Source organism: Ascidia mentula, chromosome 5, assembly GCF_947561715.1.
Source record: "Ascidia mentula chromosome 5, kaAscMent1.1, whole genome shotgun sequence".
In the NCBI taxonomy this organism is placed as follows: Eukaryota; Metazoa; Chordata; class Ascidiacea; order Phlebobranchia; family Ascidiidae; genus Ascidia; species Ascidia mentula.
The window spans coordinates 18,550,262-18,568,345 of record NC_138570.1 but is presented as its reverse complement, the minus strand read 5'-3'; the positions used below and the strand labels follow the sequence as shown (position 1 = coordinate 18,568,345).

General features: G+C 35.5%; 2 protein-coding genes across 12 annotated transcripts; one reads left to right on the top strand and one right to left on the bottom strand.

Moving 5' to 3' along the window:
* Positions 1–723: 723 nt before the first annotated feature.
* Positions 724–5,633, bottom strand: LOC145903677 (NACHT, LRR and PYD domains-containing protein 3-like). 3 transcript variants are annotated; one of them, XM_082991790.1, is made up of 9 exons: positions 5,488–5,633; positions 5,082–5,180; positions 4,830–4,868; positions 3,044–4,354; positions 2,885–2,980; positions 1,891–1,962; positions 1,288–1,520; positions 934–1,101; positions 724–852 (listed from the first exon to the last, which is right to left on the bottom strand). In XM_082991790.1, exons 1-9 carry the CDS (start codon positions 5,567–5,569, stop codon positions 778–780), a joined length of 2,175 nt encoding a protein of 724 aa, XP_082847916.1. In that variant the 5' UTR covers positions 5,570–5,633; the 3' UTR covers positions 724–777. The 3 variants fall into 3 exon arrangements, with proteins under 3 accessions (XP_082847916.1, XP_082847915.1, XP_082847917.1); XM_082991789.1 differs by having other exon boundaries at positions 2,885–4,354; XM_082991791.1 differs by having other exon boundaries at positions 2,885–4,354; positions 5,082–5,169.
* A 4,659-nt stretch (positions 5,634–10,292) lies between these two features.
* On the top strand, positions 10,293–17,829 carry LOC145903686 (uncharacterized). 9 transcript variants are annotated; one of them, XR_014402681.1, is made up of 13 exons: positions 11,851–12,564; positions 12,648–12,713; positions 12,891–12,947; positions 13,532–13,591; positions 13,695–13,809; positions 13,921–14,006; positions 14,092–14,152; positions 14,372–14,547; positions 14,691–14,765; positions 15,106–15,278; positions 16,034–16,112; positions 16,168–16,735; positions 16,856–17,829. XR_014402681.1 is itself a non-coding variant. In XM_082991811.1 (10 exons), exons 1-10 carry the CDS (start codon positions 12,535–12,537, stop codon positions 15,169–15,171), a joined length of 792 nt encoding a protein of 263 aa, XP_082847937.1. In that variant the 5' UTR covers positions 11,851–12,534; the 3' UTR covers positions 15,172–15,538. The 9 variants fall into 9 exon arrangements, 4 of the variants coding, with proteins under 4 accessions (XP_082847938.1, XP_082847941.1, XP_082847940.1 ...); XR_014402682.1 differs by having other exon boundaries at positions 16,034–16,345; positions 16,566–16,735; XR_014402683.1 differs by lacking the exon at positions 16,034–16,112 and having other exon boundaries at positions 16,566–16,735.
* The last annotated feature ends 255 nt before the right edge of the window (positions 17,830–18,084 follow it).

The window sequence follows — 18,084 nt, the reverse complement described above, 5'->3', positions numbered from 1 at the left end:
GCAATGGCAAAAAAAATTGTCACAGGAAAGTTGCTTTGGTTGCCCCCTGGGACTGTTTTTGCTATCCTATAGGACAAAAGATCCTCCTGGAGGCTCCTCAGATCCTTGCTGTGTTTTGGCGGATGCAGCTGCAATCAATTTTTTTTCTCTATGAATAGTACCAGTAGATCTTCATGGGTCACTGACCACAGGAATTGTTGTTGGCAAAAAAGCAAATCACTCAGTATGGGTATTAATGGTGATAGCCTTCAAAACTAGATTTTTGGGATTTAATACTGATATGCGGCCTTCAGTTAAGAACCTTGCATGTTTGCGTATCTGATCGAGCACAACATAGAAATGCACGGCAACACATCGGTAACTGGAAACCGAAAAATCTTGCACAATTTCCAACCAAATGTCTTTACCGAAATGATAAATTAATATCAACTTCTGCTCGTTGTTCAAATTCTAAACAATTTTTAAATGAATATGTATAAATTAATAAACTTCTAAATCAATGGTATAAAATTTCTATATTTGAAGTGCAAAAAAACATTGCGCACATAAAATTTTGTAAGAAATCTGCCACAAAATTATATCTTAATTCGACTATTATTTCTATTTTTTTTATAATACCTCTAGTGACACGGTTTAAGTTTAAGTGTTGCTTAGTGACGCTTGGGATAAAATGTCAGAGTTTTTGTTTTTTGTTAAAAATCATTTATTCTTGAAATCACGAAAACAAAACACAAATAATTCGGGAACAGGAAATAGTTTTCGTGTTGAGATTCTGCTTTAATCCGAATCACTGGAATCTAGATCGGATGAGGGGAGGAACTGTTGAACTTCAACCAAACCCCAAACTAGCGGCTGAAAAAAGTCACAAAAAGTTTTAATTTTATGAAATTTCACAAATAAATGTTTTCATACAAATATAAATTAAATCCTCACAGGGTTTTCCATATTAGCAAGTGCTGCCTTCACCATCTTAACCGACTCCGGATCCATTTTGCACTGAAGCAGATCCAACTCCTCCCCAACCTTCGGTAAAATCTCACAAATTTTTTTCCCGTCGTCTTTTCCGCGAAACTTGTTTACACTCAGGAAGAGAATTTCCAACTATTTAAAATAAAAACATTGTTTGTTGGAAATATTTCTATACATTTCGAACCAGGAAGAAGCAACATTTTATCCCAAAACTAAAACGATTTCGTTTTTTTTCTTTAAATAAATAAACTTTTGCAAAAAATGTCAGGAATTTAAAACAGAATCTTGGTTACAAAATAAATAAAAACACAAACAAACCTTTGGTTTCATTCTTTTTATTGCTTCACAAATAATCGTTAAATCTTCGGAATTCAGGTCGCAATATTCCAGCACCAGCCCCAAATCATTTCTTGTAACTTTTGGTAAAAATTCCGCCAAAACCTGAACGATTGAGTGAAGTCGGGTTCCGGTAAAATTCAACCCCGGAGGACAAAACTTGGCGAGTTTTTCTTGGTGGCGTTTTTGGATTTCCTTCAAATCCAGAAATAAATCTGAAATAAAACAGAAGAAAGTTTATTAAAAAAGCAGATGTCTGGTTTCCAGTTTTAATAAAATCACTTGAACTAAAACTTACTTTATTCTTGCACAGAATTCCCCACGTTTAAGTCGGATTTAATCAACACAAGAACCAACAAATCAATCCAATATAAAACGTTTAAATTATCAGAAAATATAAAAATTACACGACAGAAATAAACGCGTCTTTCCTCCACAACATTTAATCCCAACTAAAAAAAACTGCATTGAGTGTTCGGTTCAAACAATGGTTGTGTGACGTAACAAACCTACTCATTGTTACGCGTATAAATGTTGTGTTTACAAACACGCATTAAACTGTTGGCATTCATATCATTTACTTACTCAGTAGATCGTATTGCATGGGTTGAGATTGGAGATATCTTGAAAGCGCATCCAATAATTTCGCACTTTTGTCTGGAAAACAAGAAACAACAACATTTGCAATAAAACTGTTGACATGTATTTGGTTGGACGAATTATTTCTACCTGTATGTTTTGCGCAAACACAGATATTATCTGTACGAGCTAAACGCTATTTAACGCAGTAAAGCCACCAATAAATGAATCAAGTACACTCATGTTACATGTCTAACGCAGTAGTGTCAGTAACGAGTTCCTTAGCAAAAACAATACCATGCTAAAGTTTACTGGGGATGGGCACAAGTGCCCAACCTGTATTTATAGTTGCGTGTTTGTAAGGCGTGTACCACACAAAATCCTAGCCGACAAGTTGGGAGGACAGGTTGAAAATGTACCGGTACTAGTCCGTGGCCCTGTAGATGGGACTCCTCAAGGTAAAAAAAAAAAACACTGCATGTCTAACCTCAGTGTGCAGTAAAATTAAACTCAAAACACCATCGGTACAGCTATGCTTGGTCACTTAACATTAAAATATGTGGATGCAATTATTTGACATTGCTATCGTTTTCGTGTGGCGTTTGCATGTCAAATCATTCAATGCCCTAAGGCATTACCTGAAACTTTAAAACATGGCATGTGTTTTAAATGCAAACCTGTATTTGCAAATAAAAATTTTAACACAATTGGACCCAAGATACGGAGTTATGTTGATAAAGTTTTCATTTTGGGGCAGAAGCAGGAGCTTCCAATTTTTAAATAAATGCATGCCACTAAATAGCGGAATATATGTGTAACTTTTTTTGCAAATATACTGTTCATCCCTGTTTAATTTCTGTAACCTGTGAATATGCACATAATGTGATTGATAAATCACTGTTTTCAAAAAATATTTTCAAATGTTACACAAATAGAAAGCTTGTGTTGCACATATTGTAAACCAGGTAATATGTGTTGCAGGTTTACATAGCAAAGATACCTTTTTCCTGAATCCTGGAATCTGTCACAGAGCGAGCAAGACCACCGTCACATTCAGACTCCAAATTTCCTTCAGCAGGATGACTTCCCGACACCACTTGCAAAACAACAATTAGCAAAATTAGAAAAATTTTGTAAAAATAATTAATGTCAAGCTTACGACGTTTCTGTCCAAGCAAAAGGCCACATACAAATCGTCGCACCATGGCCCAGTGTGGAACTTCCACCACCTCATCAATGATTTGGTTAAATTCTTCAACAGGCATAAAAAAAGAAATGTAAAAGGCACAAATAAATTCTTGTAACATTTGATGTGAAAAGAAAAAGAAAGTTTGGGAACCATCGAAAACTTTACGATGTGAGAACCAAGAGTGTTTTACAAGCCTAATTATCACATCCTGAACATTAATGTGCTCTAGGTCCACTGCAGAAAGGTCTGCATGGCTAAACACAACAGTGCGGCGAGTCATTCCATTGTAGGCCATTTTGCCAAGGGCTTTTATAACAAAGTTTATGCTCTTGCCCTTTGCATATTCGGATACATTAAATTGTTGCAATACTGCATTGAATAAGTTGGTAATTGTGTTAAAACTGTCTGAGTCACCAAACAAACAGGCATACAAGACAAATTGTAAAAGCAATGGATTGTGACAAAAACTAAGCAATTGTGGAGATTCAGTTTTAAGTTTTTTGAAAAGTTCACTTGCTTTTTCGTCAGCATAGAAGTAAAACAGCTTTTTCATGTCTTCTGTAGCAAGGTCGTGGACATAAATGGTAGATTTTGGACGGAGTCCCACAGGAATGGCAAGCAGGGAATGTGGACGTGATGTAAAGATTAATGTTGCTTTTCTGAACAGGGTTTTGCTGCAGAGATTCGCAACAAGCTGTTGAACTGTAAACAGAGTTTTGTAATCTGTATTAATTTGCTTTACATTTTCCAGTGACCATGTTGCCTGATCCAAACCATCAAATACTAAAATGCACTTTTCTTGGTTTTGCTTCATCCATCTGAATGCAGCATTAAGGACAGTTTGCTTGGTATCAGGGAACTGCCTGTCCAGTAGGAGCTCTTGAAGTGTAAGTTTGTCATCACCATAGTCTATATTCATGAAGGTTAGGTGTAACATCAAATACCCCTTTTTGATGTGTTTCAGCAGTTTCTTGGATAACGAAGTTTTTCCCGCGCCCGGTGCTCCTGCAAATGCGATAAACTGGTGACCTTCATGAATTGCAGTAAGCAATTCCTCAAATGTTGTGGGATTGCCTTTAACTTTATTTACACTGTCCCTCATTGTTGATGGCACAAATTCATCTTCTTTCTTGGGATCAATACCCTTGTAAAAGTCAAGTATTTCCAGTTTTGGATTAACATCTGGGATTCCATCTTCTCTTAAACCAGGAAGAGACATGACAGTCTTTAGTACATTATGTCGACTTTTAATGATTTCGATGGCTTCTTGCTGCACTTTTTCTAAATTAAAAAACACAAGTCATCAGAAATTCCTCCCAAAACCATTTAAATTCAGGTTCATCATTAATTATTGTTACGTTATTGCAGTGTATTGTTCTGTTTACCTTACATTTCTGCATTTGATTGAATGAAGGTGCACAGTTTTGACGAACAAAAAACTGAATTGTCAGAAAATTATTTTAAAACCCCACAAATTATTTTAAAACCCCAAACCCCACTGATTTTCCTTGTGACCCATCGCAATGATAGGCTGAGATATTACGGTAGACGGTGATTTACTGTGTTAACATTACTGTTACATCACCAATACCTCTAAGGTAGGGGTTGGCATCCCTTTAAACAAAGCATGCCGTTTTATAAATTATGTAAAAATTCTTATGACATAGCAAACATATAGGCTATGAACACCATAATATTTTGAAATTTTAACAATACGAATGTTTTCTTGTTGTTGAAATAGATCACAATATTTTACCTTCATTTTGTTCGTCATCTTTTGTTGTGCTTGGTGTACCTAAATGTTCAGTAAGTTGAATATTGTCAGCATAAAATCAGCTCAAATTGAACTTTGCACATGAACCAAAATAACTTTATATTATGTGTATCAATTGGCACTTAAGTAAATGTTCAGGTAACATAACCAGAAAGCTCAAGAATCTGATTAAAAAAGAATATTTTCAAATTGTCTTACCCTGCATTAATTTGCAATACCCTTGGATTGACATACCTTGACTGTAGTAGTTTTTGGTTATGTTGACATCACCTTGAACTCCAACAATGCTGTCGGACATGCTTGCCCCCTGTGCTAATACTTGCTGCGATGGACCTCGAAAAATTAAAACTTTGTTACTTAGCTTAATAATAAGTTCTGTCAGATTAGCTTGGAATTTATTAGTCTTATAATATTCACCAGCATACCGGGTAAATTACAGAAATTTTATATTTCAGTGGTTTCTACTTTGGTTTCTGATCACAGCAATGATGTGAAAGAAATAATATAAAAGTTTGGCCAAACAGTTGTGCTTATTACTGCCAACTTATTGAATTTAAGTGTTGTTTAAATTACTTGCAATATGCCAACCAAACAAACGTTGAATGTGTGTTTTAGATATGGATATCAAAACTCATCTTACCTGGTTTCTGTTGTTTGATTTGAGAATCATTCTGACATTTTGTGTCAGACGTTCTTTGCATCTTGCTTTCTCTGTTGCCCATGATACTTGTTGGTTTAAGGCTAGCCCCAGAAAGAAAATCACAATTTAACAAAAAGTAACAAACAATTCAGCTGTCAACAAAATCACATTATTGTAATTAGGTTTAGCCAAACAATGTCTAAATCCTAATGCTGTACAAATTAGGTCAACAAGGTCATGGACACACTTTTGCCAAACAAATTAACACGTCAGGATCCTTACATAGGTTAAGATTTTATCGACTGTTGAAATATTCGCTTCATATTTTTTCTAAATCAAAATAATCTAATTATTATCTGGGCTAGTTTGCGATCTCAATTATCGTTGCGCAGACGACTGATGACGCTAACTATAGGTGGCGCTATTGAGTAAACATAAAAGTATTCCCCCCAAAAAACAAAAGAAAATAAGTATTATGATGATGCTGGGTCGATTTTTAAAGTGCTATTGCTGATATTATTCCAAATTAATGAAATTGGCATTAAAAAGGATTTTCGAAAAGCTTAAAGTACAGTTTATCGACTATGTACTAAGTTCGCTGAAGTTTAAAGCTTACTATAATTTTCCTGTGTTGATACTGGAGTCACGACACGACTCAGATTTGTTGTACAACATAAAAAACGATGTTTACCCCCGGTAACGAGCAGTTTTTGTTAACATTGGTGTTGAGCCGACTACATACACTTTAAACTCTATTGATTGGTATTGATCTTCAAATCAGCGTATAATGTAGGCCTGCACTACATTCCGGAGGAGTAATTTTCAGTACAGTCATGCTTGTTTCCGCAATGACCTGTCTACACACATTCGCTTGTTTGAAATATTTTCTCGTATATTGCCCAACTTTTTCTTGTTTGTTGCTCATAAATATTTCTTTCTAGATATCACAAAATCAACACCATTTGAATCTTTAAAATACGCCATATGGATAATATATGTACTTGCACTTTACTTTGCATGACTACTTATTGGTCTTGAGGAAAAAACAGTGCTTTTAACGCCGCTTACGTGACACAAACATGTTGTTTCATGGCAGGTCTGAACTTTGGCTGATCCAGTTTCCCGATTTGTTTGTTCAGAAAACATAAAAGCGAAGCTGAATGCGCTGGAACATTTTCAGTCACCGCTGACAAACAAACCTTATGTACACGGAAGACAGATGACTTTTTAACTCATACATTCTTATCAAGTGTGGCGAAAATGACACACGGCACTAATGTTTTTCTTTTTGCTTTCTTTGATTATCTGTGTTGTTTATTTAAAGCAGTCTTTATTACCCATGCGCACAACACATTGCACAATTCTTTTGTTTTTCATCGGTTTCCTGCTCTCACGTTTTATCAAATTCCCTTTTGGATTTATTTCCGTATCCCATACCGCTTAATTGGATTTCCTGTAACGCTTCATTGGTTCACGTGCAAGTCGTTGATTGGCTGGTGCAATGAGTGCTGCGTGAATGACCCGCTAGTCATTAGGTGTGCGTCGCGCTATACAGTGGTTTTCATTGTTGCCAAGCGCGCATTTCGATATTATACCGGAAATCAAAATGATTTCACTTCTTCCTGGCCCCGTATTTTCTAGGGCCGTGTGGAAAACATGTGGCCTCCTAAGCGTTGTTCGGTTTACAGTAGTTCTAAGTGCATGGTGAGCTTTACTGTGAATTATATGTTTTGCGGGAATAAACGAATGCAGGCAAATATTAAAGAAATCCTTAAATGCGTTCATTAATGGTTTACTTTCACACATTGGGTACTGGTAGCTTGTAAGCCCCATATAGGTTTGCGTCGTAACACCCGCATGTCACACTAACTGGTGTTCCGTAATATTAGCATCTAATTTTTACAAATAATATACGTGACAAAACAGGTGAGTATTTCTAGCAAGTAGCATAAATAAGCGACCAACACTACTCCTTTAAAACAAAGTCAAAAAAGGTAAAACATGACTATGTCCGTTATGCTAACGTTAAAAGAAAACAAAATCATAAATTAATTGTTAAGTGTTTCGTGAAATCATATGCAAACTGTATGTGTTTCTTCTGCCGAAAAGGTTGAACTAGCTAGCTTTAACTGCACGCCACGCTATTCTCTTCGTTGCGTTAATAGCATCACACAAGAGAAAAACTTTACGTGAGATGTGATCAGTAAAGTGTGACGTTTTTGGCGCACTGTAACTTTCGTATTTTCTACAGTTTAACGAAAAGAATGTGATTGCTCTTTTGCCCCAAATAAACGGATTTGCTCTGTTATTGGGGCAGTATATCCTTTTTGATGTGTCGATTCATGCTTTGTAAATACAAGAATTCGACATCGTGTTATAGTTTACGTTAGCGATAACAATATTGTCATCAGTATTAAACCGCATTTTGAATCTAACTTACATTACGTTGACAAACGTGCCCTTTTGAAGTAGGCAATACCAAACATGCACATAGAAGCTGTCTGTTGCTTTCTAATAATCATTTTAAATTTTTAACTACAGTTGCAGATATTTGACAACAAAACTAAGAAGTGCATCAACTGTTTGATTAGTTTTTCCATTAGCGACAACAGCTGAAGTTCGTGAAATATCACGAGCATCAATCCCACACATCAGCAACCCGATTTGACAAACAGTTTTGTTTCTGCTTCTGGACAACCAAAACCTAAAGTTACTGCTTAACCTTACGTTAAACATTTTCAGCTACATTTCCAAGAATATTTGTTATAAATCTATGGCTAACTATAGCAAAGGAACCAATAAACAAGTTGCTTCACAGCAAACTTGAAAGATTGCACAAATTCAGTTCCTCATTTTACTGAATCAATGGCGACGAGTTGAAAGGTCAGGGTTCCGCTCTACCGAAGATTTTTTAAGCGAATAACGTAATGTGTTTTTTTAGCAAATAACGTAAACGACTTACAATAACCTTGCGTCGTAACAAGTATATTATCAGCACAGCAAGCAGCAACGCACGGCACCTCGATCACGCATAGGAAAAACTTTGGAAGAAGAAGTGCTGGAAGCAGACAAACGCAATCAAGCGTGAGACTTTTTTCACACAGGAGAAAGCAAGTTATGTATTAATTTAAAGGAAAGCATTTAAGGAAAAGACAGACTTGTTTCTATGTAAGATGATTTTAATAAAATTTTTTTACTAATCGCACTCAAGACATGAAAAATAACTATTAATGAAAATGATTTATTCTTACGTACGGGGAAACCCCGAACGGTGTTTGTAGATTCAAATTTTAACTTGATTGAAGTTATGGGAAGCAAAAATTAAAAATGGGATCTAAGGACATGCTTCGTAAGTATTTTTGAAACTTTTTCTTGTGGTTTGACGTATATTATATATTTGTGATTTTTGGAAAAAAAATTTGTGACATAGGATAAAATGCACGAACCAAGCTTTTTTCCTGTCAAAAAGCAATTTGTTTTTCTGAAATCATGTGTTAGACACCCAAGGCCTACTAGGCATGAATTACAATTTCTCCTATCCCATACACTTTTACCAGATGGAAAGAAAGTCTTAAAATGTTTACTGATTATCTGCACAAAAAAGACCCAATGCATTAACATACGAAAAGTGTTTGCTATTCTGCACTTCATCCTCACAATCAAAAGTCATACAAAAATTATCCAATCTGCTTTCACCAGTTTACATTTTTTTGATCAAGTTAACCTGTGTTTATTTGTAGTGCGACAGTTGGTCCATCATCAGGATAATCCAAACAGACATTTGTGGACTCCTCATTATGCTCAGGCAGCATTCGATCATGCCGGTGATGGATTTGTTAATGTGGGAGTTTTTGGAACAGATGAAATGTCAAAGAAAGTTTTCTTTCTTGTGTATTTGGAGTACATGAAACAGACAAGACATTTAACAGTAAGTCAACTATTCCGTTCAAACACTTTGGACAAGCTAAAGCAGGGTACTGTCAAACATATTAGTTTTCAACAATGCAGGTTGGTGTCTAGTGATGTTGTTGAACATCAAATATCCATGTGAAAACATCCATTAATAATGTAAAACAGTGGCCCTGTCTAAAGTTCACTTATGGTTGACTCCATTGCTGAAACACCAAAGTTCATGAGGGCTTTATTGATTTTTGTGTTTAACAGGCACCAACTAATGCAATCTTCCAGCGATACAAGCAGCACTGTTATGCAAAAAACTTTCCCATCAGACAACTTGATAGAATAACTGGTCTCTGTTTGCAGGAAACCCCATTTGTTGTCCAATAGAGGATGATCAGCTTGTAAGTAGAAGTAGTAAAATTTGAATTTGCATTAAGCATTAAGAAGTACTAGTTTTTTTACTTTGTTTATTTTTGTTGCATTGATTTGCAAAAATAACTGATGTATTTACAAGAGATGCTTATTTTCAGAGATTTTTTTTTTTGTCATCACTTCCATTTTTTTTGAATGTTAAAAAAAAAATATTTTGAATCAAGAGATCTTGGTGTCAAAAAAAATGTGCAATCAAATCTTCATATCTTTATAATTTCGTATTTCCATTACAATTCATATTGCTGATTTTGTGGTTAGATAATATGTAAATTGTGTCCACAATGTCCACATTTACATTTTTAATTTTCCAGTAAATATTTTTTGCCTTGAAGACAGTTATATTGATTTTGTGTCATTCTAAACTTCTTACTCACAACTAGTAAATCTACCAAAGTGTTTATGTGCACGATAACAAGTTTAAACATAAAGAATATAAATAAGCACCATCCATTTTATTTTTCAACCAGCTTCGTTGTTTTTCTATGCTGACTCTGGAGTTGAATAAAAAAACATTTAGTTCAAACAAATGTATTTTGCAATGTGCTGGTGCCATGGCTTCCACTATTGTTATCAATGTACTAGAGGAGATTACAGAATCGGATTTGTCCCACTTGAAGGTTTGGAGAAGTTTGTATGTTAGAAACATTCCACAGAATAAAAATTACAATTGGATTAATATATTGGTATATGACTTAATATTTATCCTTTAGTATTGAACCCATAATCTACCCTTAATATTTTACAAAACTTTGAAAAATCGACGCCTATGATATCATTTATATATCAAATCTATAATTTATCATAACCACTTGTGCATATTTTTTTGTATCTGTTCTGTTTATTCTCAGGTGTTTGTGGATTATGCAAAGAAAATTCAATGGTATGGATTCACTTCTATATTGCAGGTATAATTAAAATATGTCAAACACATGATATATTATGTGATATATACGATACATTCAATGATATTGGAAACAAAATTATTTGTAATTCACAGGTTTTCTGGTTGCATTGTAAAAAATTACTTATAAATGTTTGTTTTTGCAAGGAATTGGTTTTTGTCATCCATGAATACAAAGGCCCCAAATATGGACAAAATAATGACTATCTCAAAACAGTTTTGACAAAATATTCCACCTCAGAATATTCCTTTGATCTACTTTCTGTAGCATTTAATAGCTGTATGTGCTACACTCTGCCTTCAGTCAAGGATGTTATGCACTCAAAAGGTTGGTTCTGTGGCGTATATTTCTTTGTTTGAAAAAAGCCATAATATTGGAAAGCTGCAGACAGGGTATGTACACGCACTGTTTCGACCTGTAAGGTAAGATCCGTTTGGCCATGGTGCTTTTTTTTCACATATATTGCATTGGTGTTTTTGCGTTTATCACTATCGGTTACCGCGTTTATCACTAGATCCGTTTGGCCATAGTTCGCTCCACAGTGGTTCGTCGTCTCTGTTGTTCGGTACTTAGTATAGGGTACCAAACAGATCGACGTTTACCGAAAGGTACCGCAAAGTGGAAATTAGTGTGCCCGCTAGTGTAAAAGCTAGCACAGTGCCACTGTCAACAGCTGCACTGATGAGACCTTACAGGTCGAAACAGTAATGCACACACCCTGTCTGCAGCATTCCAATATTTCTATGTTCTGATACAAAATTTTTTTATCATGCATGTATTTGCATTGTACACGTCCTGTTCAAAAAGTTGTTCCACTATTTGTGCATTAACTTGCACTGGAATTTAATAAAAAGATTTAAAATATGTAAACTATAGTTATAAATGGTATCGTTTGCTTACAAATTGCATATTTGTAATTTGTGGTTTTAAAGATCTTCCTGTCGACTACATGAAGGTGGTCTGCCAGTTTGCTTACAAACCAATTTGCCCCGAGAACAGAAGAAAAAGCTTCGCACACTGGACAATGTCAGAAAGAAATGGAAAACAAACTTTTAGACGGATCGAGCGATACATGAAATCCATGAACGACGGAAACTATGATCTAGGAAGGCTTTATTTGGAGGTTGGTTTTCACTTGTTGTGTTTTAGTATTTGATGCTCTATATCAATTGCACATTTCTTGACACATAGATTCTTTGGTTTGGTTGTGCAATGTTTAATGCATTTACTGCATGATCGGTTAATGTTTCTGTCTTAATCACGCAACTTACCTCTTTCACTTCTGTTTGGATCCTGTTTTGATTTTTTCCCATTTCTGACATTATGAATATTCTACCTCATAACTGATCCTATTTCAACTTTTGGTCACTTAATTACATTTACAACTGGTTTTGACGCAGGACACAGCCCGACATGAGTATTTTCGTGCCATTGAGCTTCAAATTGAAGACTATATCAAAAGCATAACAGAAGTGTGTGTGTAAAGTTATTCTTTTACCTGTATTTAAGACATTTCATAATGGTCATTGTAAGATTGGCCTCTAAATGTTTGCCTAAAATTTGAAAAAAAATGTTGGAAAACTTGTGCAGTATTTTCTCTTTTACTGTGCATTATTGTATGTGGTCTTACATCATAACTAATGCTTCAGGGTATCATGTCAGTTGACACATCATATGAAAATATTACCTCAAATGCTCAGGATTTTATCTTCGAAAAGTACGAAGATTTGAAAAAATACAAGACTTCAGACACCTGGGTTGGTATCAAAGTGGTATCAGTGCATTGGGAACATACACAAACAGTTACAAGATAATGTTTGAGGATGACTTTAAAAGAAAGCTGGTAAGTAACCAATAAACTTTTATTTGATTGTAGTGTAATTTTTACATCCAAAAATTTGGATTGTCACCTAATATTTTATTTAGGTTGCACTAAAGCGTGTTACAAACAACTACAAACAGCTACAACGGAATGACATGAAACTGAGCTGTGTAAGAAATTACTGCTTGGAGTGAGAAAAATGCCTCGTTTATGGATTTTTCTTTTACTAACATTTATGTGAAAAGTTTGTTAATGTTTGTTAAGGAATGAAATCTTTGTTACATCATGATGGTGTTCAAGATTGTGAAGATGTGCTAATTATTTTATTAACTTTTTTATTTTGAAAGGTTTTAAAGCAAACGCAAAGCACTTATGACACACTACCAGTTGATGGAAGCAAAACAGTAAGTTATAGGGATTGGACAAAACTTTAAAAATAAATAACTTGTTTAACTCTGTGTTCCCTAAAATTGATTAAATATTACCATAGATTACGGTAATACAGTCACAACTCTTCAGACTAAATAGCTTTGCCACCCTGAACTTAACCTTCATAAACTGCAGCCTTAGAACAAAGCATAAAATAGTCACAAACCTTCACAATTTATGGCTTTATATTTCAACCCAAAATGTATGTGGAAGACTAAAAGGCTGCAGCCTTAATGTTTATTAATGTTTGATGACATCTTAATAATATTGATGACATCGTGAGACACATGTGTGACACACCCTAGTTTAACATGATAAACTGATATTAACAAAGTCATGTATTTTGGAAAAGAGGTGATTTTTGCTTGACTTGTTCATTGCTCCGTTATACCTTTTTTACGTATATTTTCCTACTATCTTTCAAGTTATTGAAAATATGCACCTCATCCACATCATATCCTTTTTTATGACACTGCATATTTTGTTCACACTTCTACTTAAAAATCATAGGTTGGAATAAATTTATTGTTCTTCATACTGCGTCATTATTTGTTTTCAGTCGGGTGAAATGGAAGCAATTTTTTCAAAGGCTTTGGAAATTTATCTGAGTAAAATGAAGGTAAATGCTTTGGTGATTGGTATTATTTCAAGATGGTGATTGTTGTATGTTTGTTAACAATTAAATGCTATCTGATGACATTAAAACTTAACGCTTTTTGCAGGAACATGAATGCACATGCAAGGATGATGTTTTTCAGCAACATTCTTTGGCGAATGATGAAGCAAAACAACATCTTGAGACAGCTTTGGACCCAAAGTTTTCTCAAGTGGTTTGGGGTGAAAAATTCTATTGTTTGCTTTTGTTATATTAATGGATACTGGTTTTAACATGGCGAAAGTCTTCGAACAAAATTAGTAGTTAAAAAAGAGTCGTTCAATCATTGTCAGATCAACAAATGCTGAGTTTCAATTTGACTTTGCAAGAAAAAAGAGATGTAATTATCAGTGAGATTGAAAGTGCAAAAAACCAAGAGGTAATCATGATTGCCTGGAGTTATTCTGAATTTTATGTGCACCACTGTACAAAAATATTATATTCTAATATATGGTTTGTTTCAGAATGTAATGCACTGCTTACAATCGAATGCTGTTAGCAGCTACAGGGAAAGCATGATGGTGAGTTTCCTTGTAATGTTGAATCAATCAATTTACTATATTTGTGGAAACTTGTGGCAACTTTTTGAACTCTATATTAAGCTGATTAAATGGAAATACAGAAAAAAAACGTTCTTCGTTGGTCAATTTGTTGTGACTATCAGCCGGACAACAAGGATAATATTTATTCATTTCAGACATTTGTATTTTGCTGTTTCCATTGAACGTGTTTTGATTTTGAAAGCTCTCTTTGCAATGGAAGAACCATTTGAAGAATGCCATAAGAAATGTTTGAAGTCTGGAAAAAGAATTCTCTCTTCGTCGCAACTTTGGGCAAATGCAACGTTGAGGAAACAAATGGAAAGTCAGTTTATTGAAAAGGCAGAGGAGGAAAAATCTTTCTTCAAAAATTATTTCAAAGTAATTGTTTTGATTTTTACTGCACAAACATATCCTAATATCGCAGTTAGCAATTGGGATAATTGAAATTGCATGTGGGTTTATGCATTAAATTTTCTTGCATAGCAAATATTTTTTTGTGTTAAATAAAACTTTTGTTTCAGAGGAAACACGATGCCACCTACTTTGAAAATGAAAAGAAGTTAGCAGCGAAATACCATGAACTTATGGATAACGGGGTAAGAAAACTTGAAACTAGTAAAATATTTGTTTTTTGTCCTGTCATCATTTACATATTCACACCTCAAAGCAAAGATTTGCTTGCATCATAATGATGCTTACTGTATAAAACATAGTATTTATCATTTGGTCGTGAAGTATTTACTGATGAAATGTACAATGATTTTGTAATTGATTAAACAACATAAGTGCATGACACTGAAATGTTGTAAAAGACAATCGTTTGCAAAAACTGTAGATCATTCTGCACAAACATAACATCAAGTGATTCAATTACATTTTCTTACAAAGACAAGCATAATTCGATTTGTATAACATTTCAAATGCACATTGTTTCAGATTTTGGAATTAGAGAACATCCAGAACTTTAAAGCCTTACATGGCCGTGCAGTGAGTCAAGCTTAGCAACATCTGAAGTTAAGCAAGAAGTTATCGAAAGAAAATGGTGAAATGTTGAGAGAGAGTCTGACCCGTTCAAAGAAAAATACCTCGAGATGTTTGAACTTAATCAGGTAATTACAGCAAAATGGTTTAGGTTTCTTATTCCATTTTCAATATATTATTTTTTGTGAGCTTCATACAGTTGGCCACTGTTTCAACCCACAAGGTCTCATCAGTGCTGCCATGGTAAGATTGTCCACACCAAGCTGCACTAATAATATTTTATAGGTTGAAACAATGGCCATCTGTATGCAGCTCACACAATTCATATTATTGGTCCCCATGCTTATTTACTTTATATGCGCAAAAGAGCCATAATATTCAATGAGAGCTGCAGACAGATTCGACCTGTAAGGTCTCATCAGTGCAGCTGGCGACTGTGGCACAGGGCTACAGTTGTTTGGCCATAGTGCGCTTAATGTGGTTCGTCTATGGTCATTGGAACTTAGTTTGGTACTCAACATATCGAAGATTGACCAAAAGGTACCACAAAGTGAAAATCTGTGTGCCTGTCTACCAGCTAGCCCTGTGCCACAGTCTGTTGTGATAAGAGCTCTCAGTGAATATTATGGCTCTTTTGCGCATATAAAATAAATAAGCATGGGGACCAATAATATGAATTTTGTTGCTTGTTTATCTTTCTTTATTCTATGAATTGCAGTTCGTACTGGGATCTGTTAGTTATCTGTTAGGTAGTATTATTTGAACAACTATAATGTAAAAAATTCCTTTGTACAGAAGACAATATACATATTTGCATTAAATATATTCTTCAGCCTATTATCCCTGTCAGTATATTACAAAAGAAACAAGATTTATGTTATAGTGGGATAGGATAAACTGATTTGCTATTTGGGATGCAAGCCCGGCGGGCCACATGAACTAACCTTGTGGACCATACTTTGGTGAGCCCTGGTGTAGAGTCACATGCCCTTAGTTAACCTTAACCTTTTCCATTAGTTATCATGGATCTGCAACATTAAGTAGAGGATGTCATGTCAATGTCTGGGTTTTGTTTCAGATCTGCATCTTGTGTCTCTCTTGATTCCAGAGTGAACACACCAGCTATGATAAATTATCATTGAACATTTTACTTGATCTGTTACTCTATTTGTAGGAACTAAAAAAGAATTTTGCGGTCGGTTTTACTTTGTGTATTCAGTGCTTATTTTAACACAATTAGTTGATGTATTGGAATACCAACAATTTTGTAATGTGTTGCGAGATCTATGATTGGAAAACAAACATGTGATGCAATTTTATGTTAAAAGAAACGCTTTTGTCAATGCAGTAATTCTGCACACAACTGACAGCCATTAAGTTAGATTATGATCAGTTTAACAAATCCATTACTTTAGGCTGTGGATTGTTTTGTTCCTCCGAGCGAACTGATGTTTTCCATGGACAAAATTATTGACAACGGAAACTTCAGGCTTGTTCAGAAGGCGTGGAATGACATGCATGGAAATGTAACAGTGCAGTATATTAACATAGAGGACGGAATATCGACCGAACAGCAGATGGAAACGTAAGTTTTGAAATATATTGACACGGTTTGGGTTTTAATCACATAAATGTTTTTCTTTTTCAAACATACATCTACAGTTGTTCACAAATCTCATTAATTGAGCTGATACGTTTGTTGCAGGTTGACGGAGGGCGTCTCACTATTCCGGTTGGCTAATCACGATCACGTGATCCGCGTACTCACACTCGCCAGGGAAACGAGTTCGGAGTTTTGTTCGAGTACGTGGACGGTATGAACATCCTCCCCTTCCTCCAATACACCAGGAAGAAGGATTTCTGGCTCCCTCCCCTGGCCAACCTCCGACTCTGTGCCGATATCGCATCTGCCGTTCACTTCCTCCACTCCAATCCAATCTTTAGAGTCGGTGACGTCACGATTGATGACGTAATGATCACGTGCAGCCTTCGTGCCAAAGTGACGGGGTTCAAGATTGGTAAATTTATGGAAGGCAACGAAAGTCGTGGGAATGGTGCCGCGTCCCTTGCAAAGATAATCGCATCTCTAATCCTCCGAGAGAAGTGGAGTGGTGATGAGGATTGGGATCGGATTGCAGAGGAGAGCATGGCGTGCGCAGAGACCCAGGAGGGGCGGAAGTTATGTTGGGCACTGGAGGATGAAATCCGACTCTGTCAAGGGGAAAGTCCCTCGGTCGCTGAAAAACGAAAACGTCTCCTCATGCGCTTGGAATCCTCTGATGACGGAGGTTTCACTTTTTCGGATGAGCGCACAACTAAGCTCCTAGAATACCTCCTGGATGCCATGAGAGAGCTCGACTTTTTAGACAAAGATTAGAATAAAATTGATGACAATGATGTCCTTCCTATTCTTTAACCTGTGTGTTTTCGTGAGGAATTTTTTTTGGTTTACTCTGATATCGTCATTGCTCCACAGCTATCACATCCGAAACTGTTTGATTTAATTAGTTGAGATGTGGGTCATATTCGTGTTTTATAATTTCCAGTGGTTGGGTATGCCTCCATTATATGTGTTTCCAATATAGCCCACATATGACGTATCCCAGTTGTAATCCATTACTGCACTTGGACGACTTTTCAGACCTAAGCTCTCTATTGTTTGTTCGGGATTAAATGCGTTAACACTTTATTTATACTTTATTTTTGTTTGTGGAGTTCTGTTGTTTGCAGTAAAGCTATGTGAGTGCGAAGGATTGTTTTTTTTCACAAAAGAAACCCGATCTTGCTGACGGTATTTATGCAAACATGTTATTAATCACCGACACAAACCTCAGTCCCATTTATGAAATTTCTAACCGCTGTGTAGATAACGGCTTCTCGGATTGCACTGAAAGCTTGATGAGCGTCAAGAAGTATGGATTATCGGACCCAATA

What these genes read in the sequence shown, in the direction of transcription:
- LOC145903677 (XM_082991789.1), bottom strand. Translation starts at nt 5,569, where the DNA reads ATGGGCAACAGAGAAAGCAAGATGCAAAGAACGTCTGACACAAAATGT. An exon ending in AATCAAACAACAGAAACCAG is followed by an intron (nt 5,181 to 5,487) that starts GTAAGATGAGTT and finishes TAATTTTTCGAG; the next exon opens with GTCCATCGCAGCAAGTATTA. An exon ending in AGATGACGAACAAAATGAAG is followed by an intron (nt 4,355 to 4,829) that starts GTAAAATATTGT and finishes TTTTTAATTTAG; the next exon opens with AAAAAGTGCAGCAAGAAGCC.
- LOC145903686 (XM_082991811.1), top strand. Translation starts at nt 12,535, where the DNA reads ATGTTTGAGGATGACTTTAAAAGAAAGCTG. An exon ending in ATGACATGAAACTGAGCTGT is followed by an intron (nt 12,714 to 12,890) that starts GTAAGAAATTAC and finishes TTATTTTGAAAG; the next exon opens with GTTTTAAAGCAAACGCAAAG. An exon ending in TTTATCTGAGTAAAATGAAG is followed by an intron (nt 13,592 to 13,694) that starts GTAAATGCTTTG and finishes CGCTTTTTGCAG; the next exon opens with GAACATGAATGCACATGCAA.